The sequence below is a fragment of the Xenopus laevis genome, chromosome 1L (assembly GCF_017654675.1).
Source record: "Xenopus laevis strain J_2021 chromosome 1L, Xenopus_laevis_v10.1, whole genome shotgun sequence".
NCBI lineage: Eukaryota > Metazoa > Chordata > Amphibia > Anura > Pipidae > Xenopus > Xenopus laevis.
In genome coordinates, this window is record NC_054371.1 from 165,246,188 (window position 1) to 165,265,468 (window position 19,281).

General features: G+C 42.2%; 1 protein-coding gene across 1 annotated transcript; it reads left to right on the plus strand.

Annotated features, from left to right (window-relative positions):
* The first annotated feature begins 1,077 nt into the window (after positions 1–1,077).
* bcr.L (BCR, RhoGEF and GTPase activating protein L homeolog) lies at positions 1,078–15,047 on the plus strand. Its single transcript, NM_001091384.1, is given in 3 exon segments — positions 1,078–2,572; positions 11,954–12,120; positions 14,794–15,047. Coding segments are annotated over 3 exon segments (1,341 nt in total). The 5' UTR covers positions 1,078–1,554; the 3' UTR covers positions 14,950–15,047.
* The last annotated feature ends 4,234 nt before the right edge of the window (positions 15,048–19,281 follow it).

Here is a 19,281-nt window from a genome sequence, read left to right on the forward strand (position 1 = left end):
GGTCAATACTCAATACAAGCACTGAATAAGGTCACTAATTAGCACTGTTTTCTATTTTTTATGTTATTGCACCAGGTTCCCTTTGGGAGATCTCATCCACTCATTTGGCTTTAAATATAATCTGTATGCTGATTCACCCTGGAAACCAGGCGCTGGTTTGAACAAGATGCCAAAGTATGAATAGCAGAGGGACTAGAATGAAAAGTAAGAAAAAATTAATAAAAACAATAAAATTGTAGCCTTACAGAGCAATGGCTTTTGGCTGCTGAGTCAGTGCTCCCAAATAAATAAAAATGTATAAAAAAATAAATAATACAAACCAATTGCAAAATTGCTGGGAACAGGACATACCAAAAAAACACCTCTTTATCAAATATCAAGGACAAAGGAGTTAAAACTGTAAATGTCAAAGAATTATAGATAGCTGGCAACTATTCCTTAGATTGTAAGCTCCTCTAGGGCAGGGGCTGATGTGAATGATGGATCATTTCTGTAAAGTGATGTGTAAATGTGTCAGCGCTATAGAAATAAAAGATAATGATATACCATATTATGTCAATGAATGAATGCCAGCATGAAGTCACCCTCCCAGTACTGAGCATGCGCACCATTCATTCACAACTCCTGCTAATCGTCACCATCAGCCTTCCAGCACTGAGCATGCGCAGTTTGGCCACAATCACTGACCCAACTTAACCATGAGCATGCGCAGTACCCACAATTGGTACAGGCAATTCCAGTAACTGGCATCTCTCATTAATTGAATTCAATGTGCAAAGTGAGGGACGTGTGAATAAATATGCATATTATTTTGAAACACTAAAGCGTGGCATGGATTCATTAGGAACGTGTAACCTGCGGCGGACCCAGCTTGTCTGAAACTACACCAACCCCCGACGGAATTCTGGTAGTTGTAGTTTAGCAACATCTGGAGGGCTGGACACAGCAGCCCCGCTGTCCGACACACTAGTAGTGGCACCCGCAGCTCCTCACACGCTTTATGACACGGGGGGAGGAGCCTCGGCGCATCCACCCCCAGCACTCACTCACACTCGGAATGACACACAATAGAGAGGCCGAGAAGGAACAGAGAGAGACCCAGTTACTATCTGAGGTTCTGCCACAGACACGTCTCTTGAATCCGAGGGCCCCTGAATAAAGAGCATTAAGGGAAGCGGCTCTAACCTCCTATCCAGTTGCAGGGAGACTCTCTCTAATGACAGTATCGGACATGAACACATAGAGAGGAGAGCGCTGAATAGGGGAACACATAGAATGACCCCACTCATTGAACAGCACTAGAAAGACCCCGTTTCCGGATGACTGAGAAGGACATGTTGTGGGAGAGAGCGCCCCAGAGCTGAGGAGTGTTGTTGGGAGTACACTATCCTACACGGACTCTCTGGTTCCTCTCCCAGCTAAGGAGCAGTCTCCGTTCACTTTGCATAGACACAGACAGAGCGCATTTATATGTCAGTGGGATCATGCTGGACTTCCCATGCTGAGCTGTCTCTCTTCTAAGGCCCCTCTTTGGTCCTGGGGCCAACAAACAGGATGCTGGCGGGCTTCGCGGAGGCGTGGCGGGCGCAGTTCCCGGACGCGGAGCCGCCTCGCATGGAGTTGCGCACAGTACGGGACATGGAGCAGGAGTTGGAGAGGTGCCGAGCCTCTGTCCGCCGGCTGGAGAGGGAACTTAACCGGGAGCGGTTCCGCATGATCTACCTGCAGACCCTTCTTGCTAAGGAGAGGCGGGGCTACGACCGGCAACGGTGGGGTTTTGAGGATCGCCATCAGCAGACTGTAGAACGAGATCCCTTTGCAGAGGAAAGGGTCAAGATCATAGGAGGAGAGGAAAGGGGCAAGATCATAGGAGGAGAGGAAAGGGGCAAGAGCATAGGAAGAGAGGATAGGAGTCCTGAAAACAACATCAAGGGCCCTGGCCGAAGGGAACCACCAGTTGGTGCCCCTGACTTGTCCACTGGGGATGTCAACCGAGGACCCCGTCGCCTTTTAAGCCTGACAGAGAGAGAAGACCCCGAGCAACGATCTGACAGGCTGAGGAGAGCATCCTCCCACCCTGAAGGTAGCCCAGGACTTAGGGGGCCACAGGTTGCTGATCCCCGTGGGGTGCGAGGCCGTTCCTCTGACAGCAGCTGTGGATGGGATGGCGAATACGAAGATCCTGAACTAAATTCACGCTTCCTGCGGGATAATGCCTTACCCAACACTGGGGGAAACTGGGGTGAAGCCTGGCCCCGTCGCTCCTTTTCTCCAAGGAGTTTTGAGGACCTAGGGGGCGGGTACACTCCAGACTGCAGCTCCAATGAGAATCTGACTTCAAGTGAAGAGGAGCTGTCATCTGGCCCCTCTGGCAGGGTGTCACCCAGAGGCATCTGGAGCCGCTCCCCTCCTTCACCTGGCAGTGCCAGCCCACCCACTCCTCAGGCTCCTGCTCGGCAGTGCCAGCTAAGGATCGCAGAGGCCTCAATTGTTGGAGTTCGTAGGAGTGGCCAGATATGGCCCAGTTGCGCTGAGTCTTTGGGAAGGGATCAAGGTTGCCATGGAGATGGAGGTGAGGATATGCAAGGGAGGAACCTAATGCTTGAAGTTGGTAGAGCACATGGAGCTAGGAACTTTTGTCTAATGCACAGGCTGCTGTTTTTGGCACATAGTGTATTAAACCCATTACTTTAATACTCTATAAAATCATTTATAGTCATGTTATGTTAGTGACCCATGATTCATATCATGACACTTTTGTTTTCTTTTGTAACTTCTTAAATCTACTCCAGTACTGGTCATACTCCACTCAAAAGGGCATTTATATCTAGCAAATTAACATATCTCTACTTCCAACCATGCACACACAAACAAACTTTTGGGCATATATTTTGTCAGGGAGTTGCACCCTATTCAACAACATTTCAGCTCCAGTATCTCCCCTGATTAGCAGTGGGACAATTTCCCTATGTTGTATGCCTACAATAGCTTAAAAGGATCTGTGGTATTCCAAACCGGGTCTACATAATATCATGGAATGCCATAAAAAATATATAAAGGGAAAAAATTAAGCTCTGCTGAGTATTTTTGTTTGCAATCTGTATGTTTTCTATATGCACCTATTTATTGTACTGCACTGTAGAATATGTTGATGATTAATTAGGAGCTAGACACTTTACTTCTGCTAAGGTATAGTGCACAGTGTACACAAAATTAGCACCAACAGTTGCCTCCAGGGTTTAGTTACTTTTTAATGATGGATAAACAAGTGGCTTTGTTTTATTGGTCATCTCACTTTTTATTAGTCAAGAAGATTAAACTTCGTTTGGAACTCATAAGGTCCCTTTTGCTTAAATTTGGGCAGCCTTGGTCTTTTTCATGTAGTTTATTGTGTATGGGTTCCTGTATAGACAACTAGGCATGCAAAAAGTAATGTTTGGCTTTAGACCAAAGCAATTCTAATTCCATACTTTATTCTCTTTTGTTTGTTGCAATGCAAGAATTGCAAAGCTTGGTTCTCATGATGTGATGTCTCATGACGTTTCAGCTAGTGATGTGCTGGACAGGAAAAACTTAACCAGCACCTGACCATAACCTGCAAAACCTTAACTGGCACCCGACCCTAATCTGCAAAATTTTGCCATTGTAGGACCTGCGCCAACCCATACTATGTGTGCTACTTCTGTGTGCGCCTCTAGTTCCAAGACCGGGAGTGTACTTCTCTAGTCTGACCCGACCCCAATACTAAACGGCAATGGTTGTTCATAAGGAATTAGCTGGGGTTCCCACTTCTTCTGTGATCCTTTCTTTATAGGGGCAATGTTGTCAGGTAGCCTATGATTCAACTGGACTCAACTGGACTCATAGGTGACTAATGATTTTGTGGCAGACTAACTCTTGGGGCCCTCTGAAGGTAAGGGCTGTTTGTCTCATTATGAGGGTCATTGCACCCTTCAGTTGCACTGGTTGCAAATAACATTATAAATACCCACAGTGTATAGTTATTTTTTGCCCAGGGTCGGACTGGGATGTGTGATTTCTTCCGGGGCTGCTATCACCCATTCACTCACCCACTAGCAGCCCCTTCCAACCTGCCCGCACACCTTATACTTACTTTTGCTGTGATCGGGGGAGGGAGGGCAGTGTGGGAGCTACAGCAGAGGGCAGGTGTGAATTGGATCTGCGTCTGCAGGGCCTCGTTTTTACCAGAATATCCCGCTAGCCCAATCCAACCCGGTTTCTACATTCCCTGTTATAGTACTTTTATGCTGTACCGAACACAGGATGTTCTATATGGGTTGGGTTACTTTCCAACAATGTTAATAGCTTCATTATGGAGATAGAGGTGGCTTGAGGCAGTAAAAGACTAAAATGGAAAAGGAACCATATTCTTAATCTCTGCATTTAAAGCATTCTGATTTTAATATCAAGGCTGTCTCTGTTCTTCGTAATTATTATCAGTTCATTTCCTTTCTTCCAATTATGGAGGATTTTTCTGTCATCACTTTCAGTCTGAAGCTGAGGCCTCTTTGACATTTCTCAGGAGAACGTTAATCCATATATATACGTTCTCATGTTTCCCAATGCATAAACTGCTGACCTAGTTGTTTCAAGCACTCTCATAGAAATGCTCATATTGCTCTATTAGCTGAAGCCTTCCCTTCTTGTTCTGCTTGTAACCGCTCCCTTTAACCCCTCTTTTTGCTCACTAGAAGGCATGAGCTACTAATCCAAGCAAATACAGCAAGTCCGTTCTGTCAATATTGAAGGATATTTCTTTGTCCTCTGTACATAGTAAAGTTGCCATAAAATCATCCGTAATTGTTATCATTTCAAGGCAGATTAAAGGCTGATTCAGACCCCTTCTGAGTTATGCAGCGTTACCCTCCCCCTCCCCTTATTCTATTCCAGCACTAGGACATTTCCAGAAAATGGTGTTGGGGGAAAGGAGGAGGGCAGCTGTTATCTAGTCCATCTTGTACAGACCATCTGTCCCTGCTTCATATTAAGTGGCCAGTTCTGCTGGTTATGAACAATAGTCATGGCATGGACACCTGCTAATCCCAATATTACTGAGACCTTCCTGTTCTCTTGACTGCCTGTTTATTGTAGGCATTTCTTTCTTATTTTCTTTCTTTATTTACTAATGTCATCTTAGAGTGTCAGCTCTGCAATACCAAATGTTTCAGAGTCTCGCCTCTGTTATATTTCCAGTATATTTCCAGATTCTAGGCTTCAAGTAGCATTAAATAGTTGTTGGCAAAAGCACAGAATGCGCTTGATGGCTGTGTGACTTGGGAAGAGGGAGATGCCATGTGACATATACATCAGTAAGAGATAATGGAGCCAGAGAGTGAAAGAGAGGTCATATGACGTTCTTCACCATTGCAAGATATTTACAACCTAATCCCTTTGTGTCCACTCAACCTTATCAGGCTTTGAGCAACTCCAGCTCTGCTAATGGCCAAGCCTTTTTTGCACTGATATGCCGTGTATTATCATTTTGCTACAGTTTACCTAGAGTTAATACAGTACTATTAATCACCTGTTCTCCATTAGTTCAATCAGACTGAAAATATATAGGAATAATTAAAGACTAGGTTCTTGCACTTCCCCTTGCAGAAATCCAGCTGCTGCCACTGGACACTGGTACTCAGGAGTCTTTGGTTTGTATAATATAGAGGGAGTCTCTAGTTTATGTGAAAACTTAGTAGCAAGAGGATCAGATTCAGAAAACAAAAATAAAGGTGTAACCTGTGTAAAGCTGACCATACATGGGCAGATTTTAGCTGCTGATTGGGCCCGTTCAGACCATGCCAGAAACGTATATACCCATGTTTGGGGTCTTTTCCTTAGAAATCTGGTAGAACATTATCCAGATATCTATTATGTAGGTTTCAAAATTCAGTCTAGACAAGGGCTGCATCACTATTTAGAATTTGAGGAGTCTATGAGTTTAAGATCAGTGGTGATCCTGGCATTCCTTATTTAATATGTGCTTAACACTAACAAGCACTATTTTGTTTATATAGACAGGAGGTGTGACTAGCATGTGCAAGGCATCAGAGAGATGAGACAACAGAGCTGCTCTGTAAGTGCATTTGCACACAATAGAGTATTGATCTTTGTGTACAAACACAACAAAGGAGGTCACCTGCATGACAGCAGCAATGAAAACAAATTATAGAACTGTGCATGGAGCTTTTTAGGGCTATTGTACATGGGAAGATTAATCTCCCCGAAAATGCCTCTCCATTGCCAATAATTGAAATAACTTATTGCTAAATCGCCTGAAGTTTCCTCCAGGGGAAGCTTTGGTATATTTAGCAATATGTTGGGCATACAGACAACGATAACGATTATTGGCAATGGAGTGAATTTTCGTGATATTGCGGGAAAAAATCTTCCCATGTGGCACACCGTGGTAATAATATAGTTTGTTACGGTTACTAAAGAGTAGCATAGGGTTAATCCTAACACAGCAGTTTTTTTGTGCGTTGACACACATTTGGGATGCTGATTTGAATGCAAATGAATGCATCTGCAAGCATTTTTAAATGTGTGAAAACACCCATGTGTAAGGCTAATGGCGCATGGGTCTGATAATCGAATGACGTGAATACCGGTAAGCCGGTCTGCCGGCATCAGCTTACTTGTGTGTCTGCACCCAGAGTCACTGCATCGGTCCATGTGCCTGCAACCAGGCTGACTCAGTGGTTCTAGGTGCAGACAAATAAGGCTGCAAATAAGAAGGGCTGTTTCTTGGCCTACATTTATACATAGGCTGCGGAAGAGCCCCATGTGGCAGAATCCTAATAGTCCTTAGCCATGATTTGATCATGTTGAGCGTAATCATTCCTAAGAGCTGTTCTGTGTTCTTGGGACAGAGCCCAGTATGTGACCATGCACAGAATAGTGAGCTGAGAGCTGGAGTGGCAGAGATGTTGTCTCTATGGGGCAGGTTGTTGCAGATGCCTGTATGAACAGAGGCTGTCCAGCTGACTGACATGAGACAGGTGCTCACACAGAAGGTTCCACAGCACATTGTGTTGCACCTGTTTAAGCTCTCTAATTGGTTACTCGGGTTTAATCCCCAGCGTGCTAACAGCATGTTTGCAAACTGATACAGCAACAGATCCCAGCTGCTCTGGAACTGAAGCAAGTGTCCCTCATGCCTGCTACTCTCTAGCATAAACCTTGCACTGCTGTATTTTTAGTATTATCAATAACCCTTGAGGAAAAGCTAAACCAGCTATCTGCTGTTTTTTCTTCTGCATGTCCCTCTCTTTGCTGTTTCTGAAAGGGAATTTGTGGCATGACAGACTTAGCTTTATTGGCGTGTGTTCTTTAGTATGATTAATTGCTTGACAAACACTGGCAAGAATTTTTTTGATATAGGATGCTAAGAAATTACATATTTTGGCTCAATTCCTGCAAATGTTGGCACTGCTTAAAGGTTTTAGCAAACTTTTATCAGTTAATAATGCTGCCCCAGCAGACTTCTGCACTGAAATCTGTTTCTCAAAAAAACTGATTTTTTATATTTAATTTTGAAATCGGATATGGCGCTAGACATATTTTCAGTTTCCCAGCTGCCCCCAATCATGTGACTTGTGCTCTGATAAACTTCAGTCACTCTTTACTGCTGTACTGCAAGTTGGAGTGATATCACCCCCCTCCCCCAGCAGCCGAACAACAGAACAATGGGAAGGTAACCAGATAGCAGCTCCTAACACAGGATAACAGCTGTCTGGTAGATATAAGAACAGCACTCAACAGTAAAAATCCAGGTCCCACTGCAGTACATTCAGTTACTGCAAGAAAGCAGTTCCATCCTGTAGTGCTGGCTCTTTCTGAAAGCACATGACCACACAAAATGACCTGAGATGGCTGCCTACACACTAATATTACAACTGAAAAAAGACATTTGTTGGTTCAGGAATGACATTTTATATTGTAGAGTGAATTATTTGCAGTGTAAACAGTGTAATTTAGACATAAAAAACTACATCATAAAAATCATGACAGAATCCCTTTAAGATATTACTACGTGTGTTTTAGCCAATTCTCAGTATTGTCTATTGCAGGGTATTTTGTGGTACTAGTAGCCGCTACTTTTGTGGCTACAAAATGCCCTGTAGCCATGACAAGTAGCTGCTACTGTGTGTGTTCACCCTTAGTTATTGTAATCTGTGATGGTCCATTGTATTGATAAGATATATATATATATAATATATATCTGTTTCAGCTGCTTTATGACACACTGGCGAGGGTACTCCGTGTTGGCACAGGCATCCATGTTTCCATAAAATGTGTAATTTCCTGGTCTACTCCTAATGCTTCCTGTCTGGGGATTGTGGAACATTTTTGTTAAGTGCAGATGAGTCGTAGCAGGAAGCGAATATGATTATTTGCTGTCGTTTCCCCCTCACCTATCTGGCAGTATTCCTGAATTTCACTCTCCCTAACCCAAAGATAGAAACCTGTCTCTAAACATTCATTTATCAACTTATATCTGTAGCAGTTTCTATGTACCTACTCTTATCTGTGTTCCCAACCCCCTCCTATTTTCTAGCCTCACTACATTACCTACCAGACTGGAAAAACTGCTCTATACATTGCAGAGGTTGTAAAATTCAAATGATGGAGTAAATAAAATGTGATCAATGGAAACCATCAGGGCTTCATCTTCAGAGAGTGAATGTCAATACATGACTATATGACCATTGTAGGTTTGGTTTCTCTCTGCAGTGGTTGACTGTGCCAATTATCTTGTTGCCCCTCTCAGACATTCTAATGTTTCCATGATCTGAGCAGTATACTGCACAAAAAGAGCAGAAGGCTGGAAATACATTCTCTCTATTCTTTTCATTTATGTTTATTATAAAGCTGTAACGGGATGTTATTGTGCTTATTGATATTATTATTGAGCTTAAACATTTACTATTGTGTGTGTCTTATTTCATATTGACGTTTCAGCCCATATCGACATAAATATGCACAACTATGCTGAAGTTGGTGTCGGTGTTTTGGAGTTATGTGTGGGAGTTCCCTGTTTTCCATAATATTTATTTCCTAATGTGCCGGCTTCCTTATGTAACAAAATGAAAAAACCTGAAAAGGATAGTCATTGACTGACAGAATTTTGCCCTGTTCCTTACCCAACACAATTTGCATGGTTCCCCCCTCCAGGCAGGAATGAAAGTAGACCAGCAGCATTGTCTATCTGTCAGCAGCAGTTTTTTCTCCATGCTTAAGCTTTTCATCGTCTGTCATATTATTCATGTTTTTTCCTTGAGAACCAAACTACAAAACGCACCAATTGAGCCTTCTCGAGTCTTATAGGACTCTACACACCTTTATTTTTTTGATTGCTAAACCTTCTTTTGATAGGCAGGTTTAAAGGGGTTGTTCACCTTCAAACAACTAGTTCTTTTCCGATAGATCACCAGAAATAACTACATTTTCCAATTACTTTCTATTTTCTATATGTCACAGTTTTTCTAATATTGAAGTGTAAAGTGTCATTTTTCACCTTCTAAAGCAGCTCTGGGAGGGTGGTCGTGCACCCTGTAAACCAGGCATATCCAAAGTGCGGCCCGGGGGCCAATTGTGTCCTTTTTCAAATTTACACTGGCCCGCAGCCTCTGTTATGAAATTAATAATAATGTGGCCCTCCGGCACAGTGCAATCAGGAATCGCGTAGTAATATTTGGGCATATTAGTGAAATGATCTGCCACTATACTGCTGCCTGTGTGCTGAAGGTGTTAGCAATAGACACGTAGTAACGCGTCGCTCTCCCATACTTCTTTAGGGCTGAAGGTGTCAATAGATGTACTGACGTGCCAATGCAGTAAACTTAAAAAGTATGCGAGAGCGGCGCATCACTACGTTTCAGTACATGTCTATTACTAACACCTTCAGCACACAGGCAGCAGTATAGATCAATTGGCAGATCATTTTACTAATGACTAATGTGCCCAAATATTACGGCTACACATTTTCACAGTTTAAATGGGATGTGGAGAGTAAGTCCAAACAGACTCCACTTCCTAAACGCTGTGAAAGCATCCAAATTTAGGAGTGAATGATCCTGATCATTAGCTAGCTACCTCGGAATGGATGTCAGTCTGAATGGTCGGCCCCCACACATTTTCACCTCACCAAATCTGGCCCTCGTTGCAGAAAGTTTGGATACCCCTGCTGTAAACTGTTTTAAATTGATACATTTAGTTGTAACATTTCTTATCTTTGTCCCTGCTGAGCAGAATCCCTGGGTTTCATTACAGGCAGCGGTTAGAATTGGTACAATAGTTTCAATACTAGAGAAGCTTCTGAGAAATGTTATCGGTTTAAAGGGATACTGTACATGTCTTTTTAAAAACACATCAGTTAATAGTGCTGCTCCAGCAGAATTCTGCACGGAAATCCATTTTTAAAAAGAGCAAACAGATTTTTTTATATTCAATTTTGAAATCTGACATGGGGCTAGACATTGTCAATTTCCCAGCTGCCTCCAGTCATGTGACTTGTGCTCTGATAAACTTCAATCACTCTTTACTGCTGTACTGCAAGTTGAAGTGATCTCATCCCCTCCCTCCCCCCCCCAGCAGCCTAACAACAGAACAATGGGAAGGTAATGAGACAACCGCTCCCTAAAGGTGGCCATACACGGAGAAATCCGCTCGTTTGGCGACCGGGCTAATCCGATCGTGGGCCCTAGGGCCCAACAATCGGATCCTAACGATGGGTAACGGGCGGTCGGATCGCGGGACTGCATCAACGAATAGATGCGGCCGTGATCCGACTGGATTTTTAGTCCTGTCCGATCGACATCTGGCCAACTTTTGGCCAGATATCGATCGGGGGAAGCCCGTCGGAGGGCCCCATACACGGGCCAATAAGCTGCCGACTCGGTCTGTCGGCAGCTTTTATCGGCCCGTGTATGGCCACCTTAACACAAGATAGCTCCCTGGAAGATCTTAGAACAGCACTTAATAGTAAAAGCCAAGTCCCACTGAGACTGATTCAGTTACATTTAGTAGGAGAAATAACAGCCTGCCAGAAAGTAATTCCATCCTAAAGTGCAGGCACAAGTCACATAACTGGGGCAGCTGGGAAACTGACAAAATGTCTAGCCCCATGTCAGAGTTCAAAATCGAATATAAAAAAAATCTGTTTGCTCTTTTGAGAAATGGATTTCAGTTGCAGAATTCTGCTGAAGCCGCACTATTAACTGATGTGTTTTGGAAAAAACATGTTTTTCCATGACAGTATACCTTTAAGGTTGCAAAATTGGAACCGTCTAGAATCTGCCCCTGAATTACTGAACTTCCAGACTCAAACACTAGAGACAGGAACATTCAACTTAAAAATTATATAATGGAAAGTCATTTAAAAAAGTCTTTATTTCTGGGGAACAATCTGAAAACAACTGAACTGGAAAAAGTGTTTGGAAGGTGAACAACCCCTTTAAGCTCACCTAAGAACAGACATTGCTTTATTGCTATTTATTCTATTTTCACTACAAAATACTATATTTTTATGCATCTGACACTGCTTCAAAATGTAATAGAAAATTTAATTTTAATATGCTTTTTGGTTTGGGATTCGGCCAGGATTCGACATTTTTCAGCAGGATTTGGCCAAATCTGAATCCTAATTTGAATTTTTAAATTAGGGGCGGGAAGGGAAACCACATGACTATTCATCACAAAACAAGGACGTTTCCTGGCCCTAATTTGCATATGGCAATTTGCATATGCAAATTAGGGTTCAGATTTGGTTTGGTATTCGCGAATACCAAACCAAATCATTCATGAACGATTTGGGGAGTTGGCTGAGTCCCAAATAGTGGACTGTGTGCATCCATATGTAAAACTGTATAAATTGTTTATGGGGATGTGTCTCACTAGAGGTTTCAGTTTTGGTGTCTGGCTCCTCTTTTTTTAGATGCGTCTCCATACAGGGCATTACCTGGGGGTACTGATGAGCAGCGTTCTCAGCATGACTTGATGCCGTTTATAGATGAATCACCTTCCTCCTCACCTCAGCTGAGTGCCAAGAGCCGTGGAAGTAGAGACACCCTCTCCTCTGGGTCTCTGGAGTCAAGTAAATCAGTGAGTAGAAATGCAGAATCAATCATTAGTGTTTGTGTATGTGCACATGGGGGATTGAAGGACAGGTAGACGTTGGAGAAATGGTACAGAACGAAATTACTAAACCGATAAAAACATTACTCACTGCTTCAATGAAATCTGTGGTCAAATATTCTGTCCATGTTACTATCCCTTCCTGAGAAATAATAGGCTAATCTCTAGGCACCTGGTTGTCTTTGTTAGGTCTGTGCCAGAGATTACACCCTTTATGCCTTCCCAGTTTAGGGTGTGTGAGTGTTATAATTCAGCCAAAGCAGACGGACTTCCAAAGTAGAATTGTGCGCATCTGTAGAGAGATTAGCCTTAACACTACACAGATATTTATTTTTCATATATTAATGTATAATATGCAACTTAATATAGTAATTGGGTGTGTCCACATAAGCATTTTCCTACATATGTTGGCTGCAGCAAGATCACAATTAAAAATTAGATGAATGGAATCCTGCATATAAGCTTCCACTTTTTCTTTCCTCCCCATTGAAAGTGTGATGAGCTTGCATTTTACTATTTGCATTTGGAGCAGTGTTTTAGTTAGCCTAACACCATTCATAGGTGACTGTTACTCAGAGGTAACCGTGACCTGCAGTCCAACAGCCTTAAAGGGATACTGTCATGGGAAAAAAAAATTTTTTCAAAATGGATCAGTTAATAGTGCTGCTCCAGCAGAATTCTGCACTGAAATCCATTTCTTAAAAGAGCAAACATATTATATGACATTGTCAATTTCCCAGCTGCCCCAAGTCATGTGACTTGTGCTCTGATAAACTTCAATCACTCTTTACTGCTTTGCTGCAAGTTGGAGTGATATAAACCCCTCCCTTCCCCCCCCCCAGCAACCAAACAAAAGAACAATGGGAAGGTAACCAGATAGCAGCTCCCTAACACAAGATAACAGCTGCCTGGTAGATCTAAGAACAACACTCAATAGTAAAATCCCATGTCTCACTGAGACGCATTCAGTTACATTCAGAAGGAAAAACAGCAGCCTGCCAGAAAGCATTTCTCTCCTAAAGTGCAGGCACAAGTCACATGACCAGTTGCAGCTGGGAAATTGACAAAATGTCTAGCCCCATGTAAGATTTCAAAATTGAATAAAAAAAGTCTGTTTGTTCTTTTGAGAAATGGATTTCAGTGCAGAAGTCTGCTGGAGTAGCACTATTAACTGATGCGTTTTGAAAAAAACATGTTTTCCGATGACAGGATCACTTTAATCAGATTGTGACTTGCAGCATTCTACTAACAGCTGAAGGTCATGAGACCAATATCACCGACCTGTCACCTTTGAGGCCGAGGTCAAAGGTGGCAGCCCTAGGTTATGCTCAGAATTGCTCAGAGATCTTTTAGGTCAAAGGTCTCCCATATATAAGGAGTGCTGTTCCTTAGTTTTTTTTGTATTATAACCCTTGATCGTGCACCTCTGCTGGCACTTCTGGACGATTGTGATACAGGTGCTCCATGTTTTAGGAATTCCTGCCATAAAGACAGGACATTTATTCCCAGAATGGTAATAGGAATGGCCAAATAATCTGCAGTAAACAATTTATTGCTACAACTGCCAAACATAATATTACACAAGTATTTCAAGTTCAGCTAATTATTTTTTCTGATGATAATATCTCTTAAACAGTTTCAGCAAGCTGAGTTGTTAACACCTAATTTAAAGGAAAACTATACCTCCCAAACAATGTAGGTCTCTATAACAATATATTGCATAAAACAGTGAAAAACCCTGCTTCATGTAAATAAACCATTTTCATAATAATATACTTTTTTAGTAGTATGTGCCATTGGGTAATCATAAATTGAAAACTGCCATTTAAAAAAATACGGGCCGCCCCCTGGAATCCTAGTATTCAAGGTGCACACAAACAAATCATAAATGTTAGGTCATATGAGCCAATTAACAGAATTTAACAGAATTTTTTTAGTTTTGCAGTTTTTCTGGTCAGGTGTTCTCTGAGGCAGCACACAGACCATCACAAAATGGTGGTTGAAGGCAAGAGATGTAAAAGGGCAATATTTACTTAAATATGTATACCAGTTTGGGAAGATTTTTTTGATATAAACTATCTATTGCTGAAGTATTCATTTTGGTGGTATAGTTTTTCTTTAGGTGAATGATGATTTAGTCACTTTTATTCACCTTTTAATTAACTTTTACAAAGATATAGAGAGTCCTATTCTGAGACAATTTGCAAACTGGTTTTCCTTTTTATTATTTCTGTTTTTTGTTAGTTTTTTTATTCTGCAGCTCTTCGGTTTGCCTTTTCAGCAATCTGGTTGCTAGGGTCCAATTTACCTTAGCAATCATGTGATGATTTGAACAAGAGACAGGAATATGAATAGGAGAGGGCCTGAATAGAAAGCAGAGTAATAAAAAATAGCAATAACCATAAATCTGTAGCCTTACAGAGCATTTGTTTTTAGATGGGGTTAGTGACCCCCCATTTTGAAAGCTGTAAAGAGTCAAAAGAAAAAGTCAAATACTTAAAAAACTAAACTAAAAAAATAAGACCAATTAAAAAGTTGTTAGAACTGGCCATTCTATAACATACTAAAAGTTAATTCAAAGGAGAAGGAGCCACCACCTTTAAGGGAAGCATCTAAATGGAATATTCTTTTTTCTCATAGACTGAGCTGGACCTGGAGAAAGGCCTGGAAATGAGGAAGTGGGTGCTTTCTGCAATCCTGGCTGGCGAAGAGACCTATTTGAGCCACTTGGAGGCTCTTTTACTAGTACGTGTTTTTTGTGTGTTTTTTTATAAGGGCAATGTCTTAGAGGGGTGATATTTGTGTACTCACTGTATTACATACTCTGGCTGTGCTCATTTTGTGGCTGAAGCCCTTGAAAAAGAGGTAGAAATAAAAACAAGCTGAAAGTTAAAGTCAAGCAGTGTTGGCCCAGAGCTATGAACAGGCAGCCGTGACTAATTACACTCACACACTGCTTACAAATCGTGCTGGTAAATTTCTTGGAAATGTTTAGTGCCACTTTATTGCTAAAAGTGAAAGGTGAATATGTACATATATAGTAACGTAGGTAGTGAATCCTGAGAAGAGCTAGCTGTAAATATAATAATAGGGCGGACAGGGTGCTTTTACAAATGGCATACAACTGGCATATTGGCTTCAGAAACTCTACTATTGTTTATATAACCAAGCTGCTGTGTAGCCATGGGGGCAGCCATCCACTCCTTAAAAAGGAGAAAGGAACAAGATACACAGCAGATGACAGATAAGCTCTGTAGTATACACCTCAGCATTTCTCTGTTTTCTACTCTGTATCTTGTGCTTGAATGGCTGCCCCCATAGCTACACAGCAGCTTGTTTATATAAACTATAGTAGTGTTTCTGAAGCAAACACCAGTTTTACCAGGGCAGGCAACATTATATTGTCATTCCTTTAAAACACTTTAATTTTTTTGAGTTACCGTTCCTTTAAGCAATGTGATAAGGATAGGGAGGTATGCAGTGCCCCCCTTGTGCAATCCTGTCACTTCAGTGTGTGTGGTAGTAAAGGGGCCCTAATTAATACAATGAATAATTTATACAGGTATGGGACCTGTTATCCAGAATGCTCGGACCTGGGGTTTTATGGGTAAAGGATGTTTCTGTAATTTGAATCTTCATACCTTAAGTCTACTAGAAAATCATGTAAAAGTTAAATTAACCCATTTGGCTGGTTTTGCTTCAAATAAGGATTAATTATATTAAGGCTGTCCAACTGGGGACCCCCCCCTCTTCTGTGCCCCCCCAGATGCTGTGTCTGCTTACCATATGTAAGATTTAAAAGGTATCACTACAGAGATTAACTGGCCCCTGCATTGTTTAAACCTCAAACTCAGTCTCTAATCCCCTGTATTGTTCACACCTGTGATCCCCCTGTATTGTTCACACTTGTGACACCTCTATTATTTATATCCTAAAGCCCTGTACTGTTCACACCTGAGACCCAGACTGAAACGGCCCATATTGTTCACTTATTCACACCTTATTCAAAATGCCAATGGGGCACCAGCACTGTGTCACTGTATGTAGTATATTAGAATGATAGCTTTCCCTGTCTCCTGCTCTGTTCTGCCTTCCCTCCCTGTGTGTGCCATTCTCTGCTTGCCCAGTGCTGCTTGTGTGTGCCATTCTCTGCTTGCCCAGTGCTGCTTGTGTGTACCATTCTCTGCTTACTCATGGCAGCCATTCACAAACACGAGAATTTCCAAAGCCAAAAAAGAAGGGAGGGACATAGTTGATTCTCAAAAGAATTTATTATGAATGTAACACAGCCTGTAAGACTTTCCTCCCAAATCTAGCATCTTGGGAAAGCAAAACATTTAACTTATAATGTCTGATGAACATATGTAAGGAAGAACATCTCGCAGCCTTACAAATCGCATCTGGCTGAGCCTTAGCTTCTGCCACCCAAGAGGTAGCCAATGCTCTGGTAGAATGAGCCTTTAAATTCTTTGGCACCTCTCTGCCTGCCTTTTGATAAGCAAGTACTATGCAGCAAATAATCCATCTACTAATGGTTGCTTTTGAAGGAGCCAACCCTCTCCTTGGACGTCTTGGTATGATAAAGAGTCTTTCAGTCTTTCTCCATGACTCTGTCCGAGCCAGGTATTGAGATATTCCACAAACTAGGTCCAATGTATGCCACTGACATATGCCACTGACGAAATTGTGACATCACTTTTGGTAGGAATTCAAATGCTGGCTTCAAGACCACTTTGTCAGGAAATATAACTGTCTCAGGCTCCTTTGCTGAAAGAGCATGATTTTCCCCCACTCTACAAGCTGAGGTGATTGCCACCAGGAACAAAACCTTCAAAGTGGCATGCCAACCTGAAGCACTCTCGAAGGGCTTCAAACGGAGCTTCTGTCAACATCTTGAGGACCAATGGCAATTCCCACGGAGGGATCTTATGTCTTTTTGTCGGACATGCTCTTTTTAGCGCATTGAATAAGCGAGTCACCAAGGGTTCTTCTGCCCAAGACTTATCTGTTAACGCCGACAATGCAGAGACTTGTCCCCTTAAGGTACTGACACTGAGTTTCCTCTGGTATCCAGCAAAAACAAATCGCACCAGGTCGGCCACATAAGGATGTCGAGGATCAAAATCTTGCTCTTTTGCAAATTTGCTAAAACAAGCCCATACTCGATAATACTGATCTGATGTAGACTTTTTTCTGGACTTTAACAACAACTCTATTAAGTCCTTTCTGAAGCCTGTGTCTGAAAGCCTCTGCCTCTCAACTTAGATGCCATCAGTGATAAGTGAAAAACATCCTAAAAAGGAACCAGACCTTGCATCAGAAGATCTTTTACAGCACGTAGTTTCTTTGGAGCTTCCACCAACAATTGTCTCAGCAGAGGAAACCAAGGACACCTGGGCCAAAACGGGATAATTGCAATCACCCGAGCCTTCTCCTTGTCTATCTTTTTCAACACCCTCCAGATTAAGGGAAATGGTGGAAATACATAACCAAACATCTTTCTCCAGTCCTGGTTTAGAGCATCTACCTCACTGGACTTCCGAGACGGGAACCTCGAGAAAAACCTCTCGCACTTGTGATTTGAGGCCATGAGGTCTATGTTCGGACTTCCGAATTTTTGAATTATGATATGGAACACAGTGGAATTTAGACACCATTCTCCTGGATCTAAAACATTTCTGCTTAGAAAATTCGCTTGCACATTTAATTTGCTTGGCACATAAAAGGCTGCTAAACCTTCAAGGTTTATTTCTGCCCATGCCATGATAGTCAACAGTTCCTCTATCAACTGGATACTCCTGGTACCGCATTGTTTGTGTATATATGCCACGGCCCTGGCATTGTCTGATTGAATTTTTACCCATCTTTGAGTTATTCTTTCTGCAAAGGCTAATAGAGCCACCCTTATTGCTCTCAGCTCCAGCATATTGGACGGAAGAAGTGAAACTTGCCATTGTCCCTGAGCGGACACATCATTCAACATTGCCCCCAACCCATCTGAGAGGCATCTGTTGTGATTGTCACATAATCTGGCTCTGCCAATGGCATTCCTCTGACCAGATTTTCTGGAACTTTCCACCAGTCTAAAGTTGCCGTTATCTTCTTTGGTATACGAAGATTCAAGGGATTGGCTCCCCCCCTGACTTCAGAAAGAAGATTTGAAGGGGTCTCATGTGCCACCTCGCCCACCGTACCATCTGAATGGTAGAGGAAAACAGTCCTAGGAGAGACATACAATCTTTGACTGCCATTCTGGTCAAATGTTGAAAAATGTTTACTCGTTCTATCATCTGTACAACTTTCTGCTCTGGCAGAGACACTGTCCCCTGAAGTGTATTTAGATTGGACCCCAGAAATATAAGACTTTATGCTGGTATCAAATGGCTCTTCTGCCAGTATATTACCCATCCGAATTCTTGTAGAGTAGCGACTGCTTTGTCTCTGTTGTCTATATCAGGGGTCAGCAACCTTAACTATCAAAAGAGCCATTTTGCCCCCTCTTCCACTAAAGAAAAATAGTCTGGAGCTGCAAAACATAACACAGCTTATAAACTTTTAAAAGTTTTAAACTTTTTTAAATTTAACTGTTACAACAAACAGAAGTGCATTGTGTATGTGCAGGCCTACTTTTAAATAAATGAAACACTTAATAGCCCTATTAAATGCTAGTGTACTCATCTGTTTAATGTAGGGTTGCCACCTTTTCCGGAAAAAATTACCGGCCTTCCTATAGATTTATAATTTTTCCCTATTAATAACATTGGGATCAACCATAATTTTTAACCGACCAGGCCGGTAAAATACCAGCCAGGTGGCAACCCTAGTTTAATGTGACTTCTGTTTCTGAAGCTCCATGCTGATCTTCCCTCTCTTGTCTTGAATGTGTGAACTCGGTAAGGACCATGATGAATCATGTTGCTGTGGCTCGGTCTTGCCTGTCACTCCTGGGACATCTTTACAGCCCTCGCAACTGAACTCAAGAAGCTGCCAGCAGGTGCTAGGGCTGTATAGACGATGTGACAGGCAAAGCCGCAAGACCGAGCCGCAGCAAGCAGGATGAAGAGCCGCATGAGGCTCCGGAGCCGCAGGTTGCCTACCCCTGGTCTATATCCTCTCCTTCTGAGCTGG